This window comes from Podarcis cretensis, assembly GCF_951804945.1.
Source record: "Podarcis cretensis genome assembly, chromosome: 6".
In the NCBI taxonomy this organism is placed as follows: domain Eukaryota; kingdom Metazoa; phylum Chordata; class Lepidosauria; order Squamata; family Lacertidae; genus Podarcis; species Podarcis cretensis.
Genome location: NC_137175.1, coordinates 95787624 through 95804526, shown reverse-complemented (window position 1 = coordinate 95804526; position 16903 = coordinate 95787624). Strand labels below are relative to the sequence as shown.

The 16903-nt window shown below is 46.5% G+C and overlaps 1 protein-coding gene across 1 annotated transcript in view; it reads left to right on the top strand.

The window, feature by feature from the left end:
- AXDND1 (axonemal dynein light chain domain containing 1) overlaps positions 1 to 16903 on the top strand; it is a 47119-nt gene that overhangs the window by 10500 nt on the left and 19716 nt on the right. The window contains 9 exon segments of the mRNA XM_079981194.1: positions 1115 to 1236; positions 2328 to 2468; positions 2561 to 2665; positions 2756 to 2876; positions 11001 to 11102; positions 12775 to 12941; positions 14050 to 14128; positions 15115 to 15349; positions 16336 to 16549. Of these exon segments, the coding sequence (XP_079837320.1) occupies positions 1115 to 1236; positions 2328 to 2468; positions 2561 to 2665; positions 2756 to 2876; positions 11001 to 11102; positions 12775 to 12941; positions 14050 to 14128; positions 15115 to 15349; positions 16336 to 16549 (1286 nt within the window).

The window sequence follows — 16903 nt, the reverse complement described above, 5'->3', positions numbered from 1 at the left end:
TCCACTGCAGGGAAACAAACTGAGTGCCAAAGTCAGCAGAGCACAGCAGAGTATGAACTACACGAACGACGGCTCTGAAGCATAACTTCTTTATTCTTTTATTCTTTTACAGCTACTGCAAACTAAAATAAACTAGAAACTAAAGATTAATGGAGACTGCTGGACTGCATGGGTGTTACAGTTGCTTAAGCAGTCATCTTATCTCTACACAGATAACACTCAGACTGGAGCGGAAGAAGCCATGAGCAGTTTCTGCCCCCTCGTTTCTGAAAACATTGTCAGGAGATTCTTGCAATGGGAGGGGTGAAATATCCACACTTTGCACTCTTTTTCATTGCCTTGCCATGACAACGGGAAAAGGTGCCACATTCAAAAAGAACTGACTTTTTGATGCAAAGAAAGAAGCAGGAGTTCACTCTCAGGGCACTCCCAATTCTTCCTTTGCATCCCTGGCTTAGATTTAAGTTGCACCTGCAAGGGAGCATTTTTCCTCTGCAGCCATGGCTTAAATTAAAGCCAGGCTACGAAGGAAGAATCTGGATTCTTCACTAGCCTTGTCCTGGATTCATATACTATGACACAATATTGCTGTGGAGTTTGGACATAGTTCTTTCCTGACTTATCAGGTGTTTTGTTGCCATTAAGAGGCTTGTTGTTGTGTTGTCAAACTGAAAGAATAAGTGGGAGTAATCTTAGATTACCTGATGGAGAGAAATAATATACTGAAGTACAACATGAAATGTAGTATTTAGGGCAAAGGCAGACATAGCATTTTAAGAATGTCAGGGGAGGCTTGTTAGCACTTTCACTGCTTTGTAAATTCTTTAATAATACAGTATTTAAGATAAGGGACAAACATATATGCAAGCAAACACATTTGTGATTTAAAAATATTATCCACCTGATAAATTAAGAACATGACTGAAGCATTTAACTGACTGGCATTAATTTGTTAATTTAAATAATGTACATGCCTCCTTTCAATAAAAATACTTTCAAGGTTGCCTAGAAATAAAAGCAATAAAAAGCCCCAGTGGTGACAATAAAGACAGTATCAAACAGCTCGTGCTTAGCTCTTCAAAAATCACGACTTCTTTCTTGCCTCTTTCCCAAGATGCACAATGTCCTGGAGGTGCTTAAGGTGGAACAGAACATCTACAACATAGTGTTTCATGAAATCATCCGGCAAGTCAGTGTGGACTGCGCAGAACGGGGAGAGCTCCTTTCCAAGCTCAGGTCAGCGATCTAAGGAGCTCAGCACCTTAAAATTAGTCCTGCAAGAAGAGGAGTAGGTGACCGTTTTGGCCTGCACTTCAGGGCTGAGTGTCTGTGCAATTATATACAAGTGCAGAAAAAACTCAGCTTGTGGTACTACACTAGACACAGAAGTCAGCTTTCTGGGAATGTTGCCTTTGATTTGTTTTTTTTTAAAACTACTTGCTAGTCCATGTGATGTCACATCCCACATTCTTTATTTCCTCTTTCAAGGTGTGCTTGAAAGTGTGTGGGAAATGCCTGGTGAAATGTGAGAGAGCAGAGGTGTCTGAATATGATTCCAGGGGCCAGGAGGCAGGACATCATTGCCCTGCATGCCATCTCCATGGATAGCAGAAGAAGAATTATGAAGCTGCAGCATTTTGCAGCACTGCAAAGTCAGCTATCTTTGTCATCTTTCTTTGACACCTTTTAAATATAAAAACCTTCCACCTTGTGCAGAGAGATTTGACTCAAGTTGTCTCTCATGCTCCTCAATAAATGCATCAATAATCTATTAATTTACCAAAGAGCAAGCAAGCCCAAACATTAGCAAAGTATGAAACGAAACCCTAACACATATCTCAGGGATTATTACATTTTAATGATGCTGCATGATTATTCCAATCCACACGATGACAAAGATAGCTGACTTCTGCACTAGGGCTCTTTTGCAGCGCTGAAGCATGCAGTCAGCTGGAAATGGAATTTAAATGTTGGTTTTGCATGGGTTCAACTAGCGCTAGTTTCCCCATAAGGACATATGGAGGACGTTATGTTGGCTACCCCCTCATACACCAGTATATTTCCTGAGGTTATAATATTGATGAGTGTCAAGACAGATAAGGCAGTTTTGCTGTGTAGTGTCAACTTGTTTTCAGCATTCTGAGCGTATTGAAAGGTCTAACTTCTTGTATGCAAAAAGCTTTATTCTATATTTATTGTTCCCCAGCTATTTTCAGAAAGGATTCTCTCTTTAAATGATTGCTTAGCAAATATGCTTAAGTGAAGCAGGGCTATTCCGCCGCCCCCGCCCCCCGCCTCACTTTTTCCTGACGTCGTCTCTCCTACAGACAAAGGTATGTTGAGCTGCTAGAACGAATTCCAAGACAGATGAGAAATCTCTACAGAGAAATGATGGCACAGAGAGTAATGGACAAACACATTACAGATGAATTATTCCATTTCAAGGAAGCTATAGGAAAACTGACAAGGTGATGATATTGACTGGTGTTTGCATTCAACTTTGCAAATAAAAGTTGTGATTGTACAAGGCAACTGAGGGTATTGCTCTGTTCAACTGCAGGGAGCTTAATACCATCCGAGAACATGACCGTAGAGTCACTGTTGAAGCAGAGAAAGCCTATGAGGAGCTGGCAAAGGCGGTACAGGATTCCGAGATGAATGCAAAGTGAGTTCCAGATAAGACTGGAAGCAAGGGTTGCTGTAGGAGAATAGTAGAAGGCCTTTATAGTTATATCTTGTGTCATTACCCTTTCAGCCTTTTGGATGAATATCGTGAACTGTATGAATTGCAGAGAAGAAGACTTGAGGCCCAGATCCACCAGTTAACCCAAGAAAAAGAGCTGTGGAGCAATGCTACGTATGAGTTGGCTCTCAAGGTAGCTGGCCAAAGAGGCATTGCGTGCTTCTGCTAAAAATGCTATTCTCTCCCTGTTATGTCCAGTGCTTCTGCTAGAAGATCCTTTAGATCAGAGGTTGGCAACCTTAATCGGAGGATGGGCCGGTGGACACTTCATCCGTCGGAGGATGGGCCGGAGCGTCTGTGCACACGCGCTCTTCTGGGTCAGAGGAGCGCCGGTGTGTGTGTGCGCACACGCTATTTCCAGCTCTCCTCCGACCCGGAAGTGTGCCAGAAATGGTGTGTGTGCATGCGCACAAGCGCTTCTCTGTCCCGCACGTGTGCGCACACGCTATTTCCAGCGCACATCCGGGTCGGAGGAGCACCCGTGCACATGCGCACAGTCGCCATCAACCCAGAAGTCGGTCCCCGCACTGCGCCACGCTAGTAAGAGGAGGTGGCAGGGGCAGCAGCGTGGCGGCAGGGGGCGGTTAGGCAAGCTTCGTGGGCCACTACCGGCCCATGGGCCTTAGGTTGCCGACCCCTGCTTTGGATTGTTTTGGCTGCTTCTGTTGCTTTGTCATTTATTAAACTAAAAGTAACTAAAAGTATCTCCTTTAAAACAAATTATAGTGGTGCCTCGCAAGACGAAAAGAATCCGTTCTGCGAGTCTCTTCGTCTAGCGGTTTTTTCGTCTTGCGAAGCAAGCCCATTGACGGCTTAGCGGATTAGCGCTATTAGCGGTTTAGCAGCTTTTAGCGGCTTAGCGGATAAGCGGATAAACGGCTTAGCGGCTTAGAAAAAAGGGGGGGGAGGGAAAAAAACCCCGCAGGAACTCGCAAGACATTTTCGTCTTGCAAAGCAAGCCCATAGGAAATTCGTTTTGCGAAGCACCTCCAAAACGGATAACTCTTTCGTCTAGCGAGTTTTCCGTCTTGCAAGGCATTCGTCTTGCGGGGCACCACTGTATTTCCATTTTATAGAGGGCAACGAAGAATAGGCACATTGCATTTCATTCTCTGCTAGCTGTATAGTTTTTTAAAAAATAAAGCTCTACAGCGGCAAGTAAGTCAGGGATCGCCAACATGGTGCTGCGGGCACCACTGTGCCCACTGCCTCCTATGGAGCCTGCAAAAGGTCTAAGTAAATATATTTTCAAAAATGTACAAGAGTCTGTTTGCTCTTTCAGCTCAGTTCCTGCTTGAACTGATTCAGCCTCTTCTACAACAGACAACTCCCCAAACGTGCCCTCTTTTCATTGGAGGCCAGGATTGGACACCCACTGTCCCATTTTGAACAGAGGGGTGAAAGGCATGAAGAACATTAATTTCTTGGTAGAGCTGTCATACAATTAAAAAGTCTGGTTGAGCAATCTTGTGGGCCTTCCAGCCAATGACCCACTTATGCTGGCATAAGTTAGTTGCCATCCTATGTACTGCCAGTACAAAAAATGAGGAGAAAAGACAAGCATTACAAAACACAAAGCAGCCACTCACCCTGTGACCTTCGCAACAGTGGCAGTGTTATGACTGAATACCATTTCTTTGGTTTGAATTGTGTGACTTTGGAGTAGGGGCCAAGAACAACATCTGAAGGAGTTTCAGAGTTTGACATAGTCCCATTCCTTCAGAGACATACCACTGTCCCATTTTGGCAGAATGTGGGCTGTGATGGGATAATGAGCTGCTTGTGCGTAAAAGCTTGATCCCTCAGAGATTACTCAGTGTAGTAAATCTCTGCCTTGAGCGGAGCCCTTTGCCATGGCTCCGTCAGTCGCTGGTAGAATCTGACAGTGGGCGTTTGCGGAAACGTTTCCAACATAAAAGCTGTTTAACGGAAACGCGTCTCCTGGATTCTCTGCGCGACAGTTTCCGGCGAGGGATGGGGGTCCCTAAAGGGGGTCCTGATACCTCCTCACTGTTCTCACTGGAAGTATCCCAGAGCCTCCCCTCCGACTCCCTTTCTCTTGGAGCTCCTGCTCCCCCCCTACTGGTTCCCTCTTCTGCTGCAGTGTCTCTGGTATTCTCCGGGAGCCTTTCCACCACCTGTTCTTCCGATGGCAGTTCCCTGACATCCACCTCCCCCCCAGGGCCCCCTTCACCCCCTCCCGCCTCTTCTCCTACTGGCGGTGAGGATGGAAAGCCCCGGAAGGAACTCTCCTCATCATCAGAGGATTCAAACACTTCTAGCCACGGCTTTCCGTCTCTTTCCCCGTCTTCCTCTCCTTCATCAGAATCTGTTTCCTCCTCCACCCCTGACTCTGGGAACCCTTCAAACTCCCCTTCCTCATCTGTAGTCCCGAAGTGTTCCCTCCTAAATCGTGCCACGGGTTGTGGTTTTCTTGGGAAACGCCGATGAAACGTTTCTATTAAAATCTCGTCCTTGACTTCCTCTGCCGGTACCCATGTGTTTTCTGACTCTTCCTCCCCCTCCCATTCTACCAAGTATTCCACCTGATTTCCCTTCCACCTGGAATCAATGATTCCTGCCACATCCATGTTGCGTTCTCTCTCTTCTAAGACGGGTGTCTGGGTGACCTCCCTCTCATGTTCCCCCCACTCACATCCCTCTCTGTATAGCGACAGTAATGACCTGTGAAATACTGGGTGCAATTTCATGTCACTGGGCAATCGGAGTTTGAATGCTACTGGGTTGACCTGTTGTATGACCTCAAAGGGTCCCAACTGTTTGGGTCTCAATTTCTTACACCCTCCCTTGAACGGCAGTCCTTGGGTGGATAGCCACACCTGGTTACCCACCCTTATGGTTTCACCTTCCCTCCTATTTCTGTCTGCTTGCTTCTTATATTCTTCTTTGGCTTTCTCTAAGTTGAGTTGGAGCTGACGGTGGATCGCTTCCATCTCTTCAACAAAATGTTCCGCCGCCGGTACACTCCACCTCTCCCCTCCTTCTCCTGGAAATGCCCAAGGATGACACCCATAATTTGCCAGAAAGGGACTCATCCCTGTGGACACGTCCTCCGCGTTGTTGTAGGCAAATTCTGCCAGAGGTAACTTGTCTACACAATCATTTTCTCTGTCCTTTACATAACACCTCAGATATTGTTGCAACACCCCGTTTGCCCTTTCTGCCTGCCCATTTGTTTCTGGGTGTCTGGCTGTGGAAAAACTTACCTCCACGTGCAGCAAGCTCATTAGCTTCCTCCAGAACCTGGAAGTAAATTGTTTCCCTCTGTCGCTGACCACCCTCAAGGGGGCGCCATGCAACCTGAAAATGTGCTTTACAAACAACTTTGCGGTTTCTTCCGCTGTGACGGCATGTGAGCAGGCTATAAAATGGTTAATAGTTAATAGTTAATAGATCCACCACCACCATGACAGCTGTTTTTCCTCTGGATTTTGGCAGATCTGTCATAAAAATCTATGGATACCATCTCCCATGGTCTTTCTGGTGTGGGTAAGGGTTCTAAGAGCCCCGCTGGCACCAGCCTCTCTCCTTTTGCTCTCTGGCACCTGTCGCATCCCCTGACATACTTCCGTACATCTTCCCTTACCTTGGGCCACCAAAACTCCCTGGTAACTAACCACATGGTTTTGTGCTGCCCGAAGTGCCCCGCCGTGGGGCTGTCATGTAACTGTCTGAGCACTCGGCCTCTTAGTTCCCCATCTGGTATGTAGAGTGCTCCTTTGTAATACAATTTTCCGTTCTTTTCCTCAAAACCCCCTGTGTTCTCCCCTGTTCCCCTGAGTTCCCTGAGCTTTTCTTGGGCGTATTCATCGTTCTCGGTACCCTCCACCAGTTCTCTTTGCCCCACCAATGCCGCCCCACAAACCCAGTGGTCCTCGGGGATGATATGTCTTTCCTCCGCCGCTCCCTCCCCCTCCAAGTACTCAGGTTTTCTGGAGAGAGCGTCCGCCCTGACGTTCTCTGGCCCTGGCACGTAGCGAATTTCAAAATTGAACTTGGAGAACTCTTGCGCCCATCTTACTTGTCTCTGGTTCAGTACTCGGGCCGTTCTCCAGTATTCTAGATTTTTGTGGTCTGTCCGCACTTGAACCTTGTGCTGCGCCCCAATCAACAGGTGTCGCCATTTCCGAAACGCTTCATGGATGGCGAGTAATTCTCTGTCGTACACTGTATAGTTCCTCTCGGATTTGTTCAACTTCCGCGAGAAGAAGGCACACGGTCTCCATTCTGACGTATCTTTTCCCGGCTGTAGGAGCACGGCGCCCACCGCTCTGTCTGACGCGTCGGTCTCCACTCTCATTGGCTGCTGCAGATCCACATGTAAGAGTTGTTCTTCCGAAGCGAACGCTCTCTTTAACCTTTCAAACGCTTGCTGCGCTTCTTCCGTCCAGACAAATTTCTTCTTACTGCTGAGACAGTCCGTGATGGGCGTCGTTAAGTGGGCAAAGTTCTTGATGAACTTCCGATAGAAGTTTCCGAAACCCAAGAACCTTTGCACGTCTTTCTTAGTTTTCGGTGGTTTCCATTCCAGTACCGCTTGAACCTTGCTAGGATCCATGGCCAGCCCCTTGTCTGACAACCGGTACCCCAGGAATTCCACCTCTCTGGCGTGAAACTGACACTTCTCCAGTTTCACCCACAGCTGGTTTTCTTGCAGTTTGCTCAGTACCTCTCGTACATCTCGCACATGTTGCTCCTCATTTTCTGAGTACACTAGTACGTCATCTAAGAACGCTACGCAGTTCTTGTAAAGCAATGGTCCTAGGACGTGATTCATGAACGATTGAAAAATGGCCGACCCCCTCTGGAGGCCGAAGGGCATAACAAGGTATTCAAAGGCCCCCAAAGGGGTGAACATAGTGGTTTTCCACTCGTCTCCCTTTCTCATACGTATCAGGTTGTACGCCCCCCTTAGGTCCAACTTGGTAAAAATCTTCCCCTTCCTCACCCTGGTCAGAATGTCATCGATCCTGGGCATGGGGAAAGCCACTGGTTCGGACACAGCATTTAGGGCCCGGAAGTCTACGACCAATCTCGGTTTATCTGTATTTTTTTTGTCCACAAAAAACACTGGGCTACCCCCCACCGCTCGTGACTCTCTGATGAACCCTCGCTTGAGGTTTTTGTCTATAAACTCCCTTAACTCCTGCATCTCTCTGTCTGACATTGCATACAGCTTGCCAACTGGCAACTGTGCTCCTGGGAGTAAGTTGATTTGACAGTCAAAGGGTCTGTGTGGGGGTAGTTTATCTGCTTCTCTTTCGTTGAAGACGTTAGCTAAATCGGCGTATTGTCGTGGTACCTTCCCTGGGTCTATTACTTCCATCCTTGCTAGAGTGGCTTGGGTGCCTACTTGGCTCTCCCTCTCCGTGCAATATGCCAGGCAGTGCGCTGACCCAAAGGAAACCACCCTCTGGTGCCATCCCACTAGCGGATCATGCAGCGCTAGCCAGCTCATTCCCAAAATAATGGGTGCTCCCCCCAAGGTGGCTATGTTAAACGCTATCCGTTCTGTGTGCCTTGCCACCCTCATTATCATGGGGACCGTCTGCTGGTTAACAGCTCCTCCCAACAACTCCCTCCCATCAATTGTGGTCACCTGCAGAGGGTTATTTAAGGGGATAGTCTGTATCTGGTGTTCGGCTGCAAACTCCTTACTCATAAAGTTGCAGGAGCTGCCTGAGTCCAATAGAGCCTTCACCTTTAGTGGGTGTCCGTTTGCCAGCTCTAGCAACACCTCTATTACAAGAGCTGGTCTTGGGGGTTCTGGCGTGGGCACATTCACTGTTCCTTGGCCTGGCTGCTGTGCCCCGATGGTGGCAGCCAGGCGTTGGCTTTTACTTGCTCCTTAGCTCCCTCTGCCTCCCCCCCAACAGCTCCCGCCATTCCTTGCCATTCCTTTCTTTGCGGACAAACTCTGGCAAAGTGACCTGGCTGTTGGCAGAGAAAACATTTCTTGGCGCCTTTTCCCTCCTTCTTCCGCCCTTCACTGGGGTTTGAAACTGCGCGCGCGCACGCTGTTCCAATTTCCATCGGCTCTGCTGGCAGGGAAGGCTGCTCTGGAATCTCTGGAATGCGGAAATCCCTCCAACGCTCCCCTTTCCCTTCCCGCTTCTCCAGGGCTCTGGCCTCCTGGCGTGCTCCTATGGCCAGCGCGGATTTAGTCAGATGGTCCATAGACTCCGCCCTGGGCGCCCGGGAAAGTTCGTCTTTCACTGCCGAAGATAGTCCTTCTTCGAACAGCATTTGTATCGGTTCCGCTGACAAATCCCAACCTAATTTATGGATCAACATGGTGAACTCAGTCCAGTACTCCCGGACAGATCGGTTCCCTTGTTTACACGCCATTAACTGTCTGCGCGCCACTCCCTGCTCAATCTCGCTGGAGAACATCAGATCCATGGCGCGAAAAAACTTCCTTGTGTCCTTTAGGACCTCATTATTGGCTGCCATTAGGGGCCTCACCCAGTGTTTCGCCCCGCCTTCGAGATGGCCAATCACAAACGCTACCCTCAATTCCTCATCAGGAAAATCATCAAACTGCAGATTGAGGGCATATTGCATCTCTGTCCTAAAGGCTTGATAGTTCCTGGGATCACCCCCAAACTTCTGCACCAGTCCTGGCACCTTCCTCGAGAGTTGGGTGGCTTTTCCCTTTTCTGCATCCTGAGCCCTCCTCTCCTCAAGCCTAGCCGTTTGCAGAGCTAACTGGACCTCCAACATCCTGTACCTTTCTTCCAGGCTTGGACTGGCTGCAGCTGCTCCCCCATCTCCGGCTCCGGCTGGGTTGCTCATGATGCCTCTCCTTGCACAAGCTGCTTTCAGAGACTGTCAGATTGCTGTGATGGGATAATGAGCTGCTTGTGCGTAAAAGCTTGATCCCTCAGAGATTACTCAGTGTAGTAAATCTCTGCCTTGAGCGGAGCCCTTTGCCATGGCTCCGTCAGTCGCTGGTAGAATCTGACAGTGGGCGTTTGCGGAAACGTTTCCAACATAAAAGCTGTTTAACGGAAACGCGTCTCCTGGATTCTCTGCGTGACAGTTTCCGGCGAGGGATGGGGGTCCCTAAAGGGGGTCCTGATACCTCCTCACTGTTCTCACTGGAAGTATCCCAGAGCCTCCCCTCCGACTCCCTTTCCCTTGGAGCTCCTGCTCCCCCCCTACTGGTTCCCTCTTCTGCTGCAGTGTCTCTGGTATTCTCCGGGAGCCTTTCCACCACCTGTTCTTCCGATGGCAGTTCCCTGACATGGGCATAGCTCAACATACGCTAGTATAGGGGCCTTCCATCAAATCCTGAAAAACTCAAGAATTAAGGGATTGTGCCTTAAAGTTGTTTGTTTGTGTTAATTTTAATTGATGGGAAGATTTCCATATGAATGTAACACAGAAGTTGTTGTTGTTGTTGTTGTTTTAGAGCATTAACCAGCTATTATTCTCCTTAAAAACATAAATATTGTGTTGAAATAGTTAGTTGTAATTCTGGAAATGGATCTTCACTGGCAGGGGAATATATTTTGGTACATTGGTATTGTAGGCATCCACCAGAACTCAAAACATCCCTGTGCATATGTGGTTCATAGCACAATGCACTAAGTTTAATTTCAAACTAATTAGAAAGTACAAATTTGCAGAGTGCAAACTTCTTCTTATTTTTGTGGGGGGCGGGGAAGAGAACGGTGATGGTTTTGCCCCTCTTCTACTGCTGTTGCAATGCACCTTCCTGGCCAGTGCAGTTCACAATTCCCTCCTCCTCCATGTTGTAATCTTGAGTGCCATTTGATGAAGAAAGCTGTATTGAGGGAACACACCTTAGGTCTTTTTGCGAAACAAGGAGACTACGGAACAGCTGTCTCAATGTTATCATGTGATGCCAGTAGGCGTCCTCGTGAAAAGACATTCCCCATCTTCTCTCCAAAGAGAAGCGCTCTTCTAAGAGGGTGTCTGCCACTCACAAGTGCTGGGTTGTGATGCATGCATGAGTTGTATCGGGTGTCAGGTTAGAAGAAATATCCCTTCTTCTATAAGAAGGAAGAATGCTGCAAAGAGGACATTTGCCACCTGTGGTTGTTGTTTTTTAACACTTAAAACATGCTGCTCAGATTAACTGAGAAATGATTAACAGTTTTTAATTTAGTTTTACAGCTTTGTTGACAAAACACCTCAAACGTCTAAGCTGTGCTGTGCATACTTAATTGGGCACACTCCATCCCTTTAATCACCTTATGTTCCATTTCAGGTAATTGAAAAGAACAAGCTGATCTTGGCTCGCAGAATGTATGACAGTGAAAAGGCTTGGGTCAAAGGCATGAGACATTTCATTATGATGTTGGCATCACAGGTAGAATTGCTTAAGAGCACCTAACTGGGAAAGGGATGTCAGCTAGTTTTGTTTGTTTGTTCCAGAATGGCTGTGTGTGTGGCTTGCTGCTATTCCTGGATCCTTTGCTGTCACTTGAGGCTCGAGTACTTTCTATCAGCTTCAGCTGCTGACTCAGCTGTGCCCCTATCTAGACAAGGATAGCCTAATCTCTGTCACCTGTGCTTTGTCAACCTCTAGGTTAGATTACTGCAATGTGTTATACATAGGGCTGCCTCTGAAGACAGTTCAGGAACCTCAGCTGGTGCAAAATTTTGTGGACAGGTTGCTCACCGGGGCAAGATGGTTTGAGCATACTATACTGATCCTGGCATGACTGCATTGGCTGCCCATTAGTTTCTGGGCCCAATTCAGAGTGCTAGTTTTGACCTATAAAGCCTTAAATCAGGGTCAGCAAATTTACCATGCCTCGGGCTGGTGTCTCTAGCACCGATTACACGGCGGGCCGGAGGGCGGGTGAACACGTGCCCATGCACGTGTGCACACACTATTTCTGTTGCACTTCCGGGTCAGAGGAGCACTGGAAATAGCTTGTGCGCATGTGCACGGGCCTCCTCCGACCAGGATGTGCACCGGAAATAACGCTTGCGCATGCACAAATAACGTGCATGTGCAAATAACGCTTTCGCATGCGCAGAAGCTATTTCTGGTGCTCCTCTGACCCGGAAGTGGGCAGCCGTGCAGCGCAGCACTGATAAGAGCAGGTGGCGGCAGTGGGGGTCGCCCCAAGCCAGATAAACGAGTCCTTTGGGCCTTAGTTTGGGGACCCCTGCCTTAAATGGTCAGGACCACAATACCTCACAGACTGCCTCTTCCCATATGAACTGGCCTGGACCCTCTGATCATAATCTGAGGCCCTTCTTCATGTGGCTCCTCCATGAGAGGCTTGGAGTGTGGCAATATGAGAACAGGCCTTCTCTGTGGTGGCTCCCCATTTGTGGAATGCTCTCCCCAGGGAGGCACCAGCTGAAAATGCTTCTCGATAACCAGGCTTTTGGCTGATGAAACATTTTATGGCCCTTAAAATGTGTTTGTGGGAGGGGGGGATTATTGATTTGATTTTGTTTTCCAATGTGGTTTGTGTTCTCGTGTTGTATTTTTCTGTTGTGAACTGCCCTGTGATCTTTGAATGAAGGGTGGCATACAAATACAACAACGGCAACAATATTGTTTCTGGGCATATGTGTCTCCATTACACAGTCTATTTTTCTGGATTACATCTCTGCTCGAGTACTCTTAGAGAAGTGGGGCAGGGAGCTGGGGACGACTGTATATTTAGAACAGTTTTATGACACTCCATGTTAGTTGGGCCCAGGCTGGCAAAATGGCTAAAAAGCTGGTAGTGTTGACTGGCAGCAGTGTGTCTAGTGCTTCATATGATTAAAAGCCTATGTCCCAGTCTAAATATGTCCAGCGATGCATGTTTGAATGTCAGTGTTGCACTTGTAAGATTTTAGCTGTGTGTACTGTGGAAATATGCATAGTATTATTTGCTTAGCAATTTAGATGACTGCTGTAAACAGGCTTTTATGATTATTTTGATCTTTATGGCTTTTTTAAAAATCTATTTTTCTTATGGATTCTTTCTCTACCCCCCCCCCCCAATCCCATTTTTCTCTTGTGATTCATTCAGGATGCGACTGATCTTTCCACTCTACAGGAGCTGACACAGGAGTTTCGGGAACGCGTGAGCCAAATTGGCACAGAAGTGGAACAAACTGAAGAAACCAGTAGGGACAGGGCTAGGAGTATTCAGAATGGTTTGGCTGGTTGGCTCAGTTACTTCCAGAATCACGTTCTGTGAGTCTCAAGGAATGATCCTTTATTAATGGGGGGCCTCTGTGCTGCCTTCCACATTCACTGGAGCAGTACATGGTCAAAGATCTATTTTTTTTTTTAATTGTCCAATAAAAAACATCCATTTAATATATCCAATCATAGTACTCCAATTAAAATAAAAAAACTAAAATAAAAAAGACCAATTACAGTCCAAATTATATTTATTAATTTTTCAGAGCTCCCTGTGGTCTGGATCTCTGAAGCATATCTCCACATCTTAGTCCTGCTTCTCCCCGTTGTTTCCATATTTTCCACATCTCGATTTTAACGCTTCATAATTCTTTGTCCCTGAGTCCACGATTCTCAAAACATAATGTACTTTCATCCGTCGAATATAGCTTTGTTAATACATATTTTTCCAACTGTCTTTTTATTAGCTCAGCTTCCTCTGATTCCTTAAAAAAAAAAAAAAGGAGGTCAATTTTTTAAGGGTGCCACTATGTGTACTTGATTTAAACATCAGGTTGCCATCAGCACTGAGCTAACACTAGTTTCACATACAGCTGACCTGTTTCGTCAATCCTGAAATTTGTGCAAGGTTTACTCCTTAACTATCTTTGAAATACCTGGTTTATTTACAGTTATAGAAGCAGAACCTATTAGAAGTAAACAGATAACCTTGCAGCAGGCAGCGAATCCACCAAACCTGCTTGTATTTCTCAGAGAATATATTCACACAAGTTGCTTCATAGTCAAGTTGCTTCTCCCTTATTTCAAACTGGAAAGCTCTCTCTGAACTATTTCTTGTGCTCCCCTAATTGCTGATAGGTGCTGCATTGCAAAGGCCATCAATGAATATTAAAGTTCATTTGTCAAATCCTTAGACTGACCAAGCGATGCATTAAGGGATGGTGACCCTTTGTGGCATCCATGAATTAAGCAAAGCCACAGTGATAAACCCATTCAGAGTAAGTTCCAAACAATAGGCCCTTGAAAGTGCTTCAGTTTCTTTCTTTGTGTCTCAAGCAAGGTATGCACACAGCAGGAGTTTATTCCGATTTTAGACACCCTGGACCAGAGTGTGTATTCATTGCTATGTAATTCCCACCTCCTCTCTTTGACTTCCCAGTGGAAAAGGAACTTACACTTTTGCAAAAGGAGCCTCTTTATTGGATCAAATCCTTGTGGATCTGAAGGTCTGGGAAAAGGTAAGGGGTTTCCAGTACCAATCACAACGAACACGGTATTAAATATTATTATGTATTGGGTATTTAGATGTCTTCCCTGCAGGTAATATGCTTGTTTGTAGGCAGCCGATCATGCATCACTTTATTTATTGTCCTTAAATGTTTTTCTGCCTTAGGAAGCTAAAAGTGGCTTGTGCAGCCATTCAGTCCCTAATTAGGACTGCTTCTGCTAATGTTACCAATGCATTCATTGACTCATATTATCACTGCAGCCAGTAAAGGGCAAGCTTGATATGGCATAGGAAGAGTGTGAAATTCCTTTGCTTACTTCAGCTGTAGGGCAGGGCTCTGAATTCAAGGAAAGCAGCAGTCTTCATGTTGAATTTCATGCTTCTCCTCAGATTTGTTTATGTGTGTGTGTGTGTGTGTGTGTGTGTGTTCACCAAAATTACCTCTGCTGCTTCACTCCTCTCCAGTTTGTGTGAAAGGACACAAGTTATGTGTTATCTTTTTTCTTCTGCGTGGAGAAAAGCAGCATAGGGGAGGGCAGAGCAAGTCTTACCAGGCAAATTGCTCACGGGGAAAAGGTTGAGTATCCCCACATCACTCATTACTTCAGTCAAATTTGGAGCCTCCAGAAGGAGCAAGGGTTGACTTTCTGTAAGTTATAAATAAATAAACTGTGGTACCCTTCCAGTGCCCACGATTTCACATCTCGTTTGGTCCTAAAATCGTTAGGCTTTCCGGGTCATGTGGCCAACATGACTAAACGGCTTCTGGCACAGTGGAACAATGTGACGAGTGCCAGAGTGCACAGAAATGCCATTTAGCTTCCTGCCGCAGTGGTACCTATTTATCTACTTGCACTGGTGTGCTTTCAGACTGCTAGGTTGGCAGGAGCTGGGACAAAGCAATGGGAGCTCACCTTGTTGCGTGAACTTGAACTGAGCATACAGTCCCTGAGAAAGTTTTCAGGAAATTATGGCATTTGTCCCTTCTCCTGCTAGATGTTGAATGAGGAGTTGGCGCTGTTTGGTGGAGAAATCCTCCTTCTGAGACAAGAGCCCCTCACGGTGACTACTAATCTGCAGAAGCAATGGGTGGACCTGGGACTTGTTGTGCATGGGCGTCACAAGACTCTCAATGGAAGGATGCCTGTTGAGTTGAAAATGCTGGAGAGAATCAACAAGCAGTCCACTCTTCTCTGTGAGCAGTACCGTATAAGGATTTGTGGAGATAACGGTGAGAAACAGCTGGATTTTCCCAAAAATATTTTCTTGAGCACCTCTGGCAAAGGAAATTAAGAACCTTTTCCTGATACAATTCATAAGAACATAAGAAGAGCCTGCTGGATCAGGCCAGTCGCCCAGTTAGTACAGCATCCTGCTCTCACAGTGGCCAACCAGATGCCCATGGGAAACAAGCAGAACATGAGCACAAGGGCACCTCTCCCGTTCTGTGGTTCCCAGCAACTGGGATTTGGAAGAACTGCTGCCTCCAACTTGGAGGTAGAGCATAGTCTTCACGGCTGGTAGCCACTGGCAGCCCTCCATCACCGCCTCCTGGGGAGCAAGTTCCATAGTTTGTGCACTGTGTGAATAAGTCCTTTCTTTTGCCTGTCCCAAATCTTCCGACGTTCAGTTTCATTGAATGGCCGCAAGTTCTAAAGTTACAAGAGAGAGAGGGAGAAAAAACTTCCTCTCTCCATTTTCTCAATGCCACGCATCGTTTTATAAACTTCTATCATGTTGACTCTCACTCGGCGTTTCTCTAAACCAGGCACCCCCAAACTCGGCCCTCCAGTAGTTTTGGGACTACAGTTCCCATCATCCCTGACCACTGGTCCTGTTAGCTAGGGATGATGGGAGTTGTAGTCCCAAAACATCTGGAGGGCCGAGTTTGGGGGTGCCTGCTCTAAACTAAAAGGTTCCAGAGGCTGCAGCCTTTCTTCGTAGGGCAGTCATTCTATCCCTTCGATCATTTTGCCCACCTTTTTCTGATCCTTTTCCTTTTTAAGATGAGCCGACCAGAACTGTAAACTGTACTCCAACTGTGGTTTCACTGTAGATTTGTATAACAGCATCGTTCTGTGGGGCAAGCAGAAAATCTTGCTTGCACTGGCGAAACCATTGCCTTAGCATGGTGTTTCCACCTCTTAGGTTTATGTTTAACTCGAATTGCCTTCCTACATCATTTCTTGTTATTTTACATTTTTATGTTCTCTCCAGGATCTGCTAGAATTTTAACGTCTTTGATCAACAGTTTGGAAGACTGGAGCTTCAAGCTGCTTGCCAACAAGCAAAAGGGTTCTATGCATGAAACGGAGTGGATAAAATTTTTCCAGACAGTTTCTGAATGGATAGCCCAGATAGACGATCTCTTGAGCTTCATTGGTTCCGGCGACACTGTAGAGGACCGAAGGCTTAGAGCATTTCATAGCTTGTAAGATAAGATGATTTTCAAAGCTGTTTGCTTTGCTTCTGTAGAGCACTTGTATCTGGACAGATAACAATCTTTTGATATAAACTTTCAGATGACAGAGCCCTTCACTTCTGAGTCATCAGTTGAGATCAGATGGTTGGGTGGAGACACATTTGAATAACTGTTAACTAATAATTTTAACAGAATTTTGAATTCAGCAAGAGTTTAAAGTGCAGCAATATTGGCACCCACCACTGACCTCTTCCTGCCCCAATCAAAAAGCTGGCAGGGGCTCTTTAACCCCTCCCTCTGCCATGAACAGCGAGAGGGGAATAGACGGAGCTCTCCCTTTCCTTGCAGCTCTGCTGGTAATCT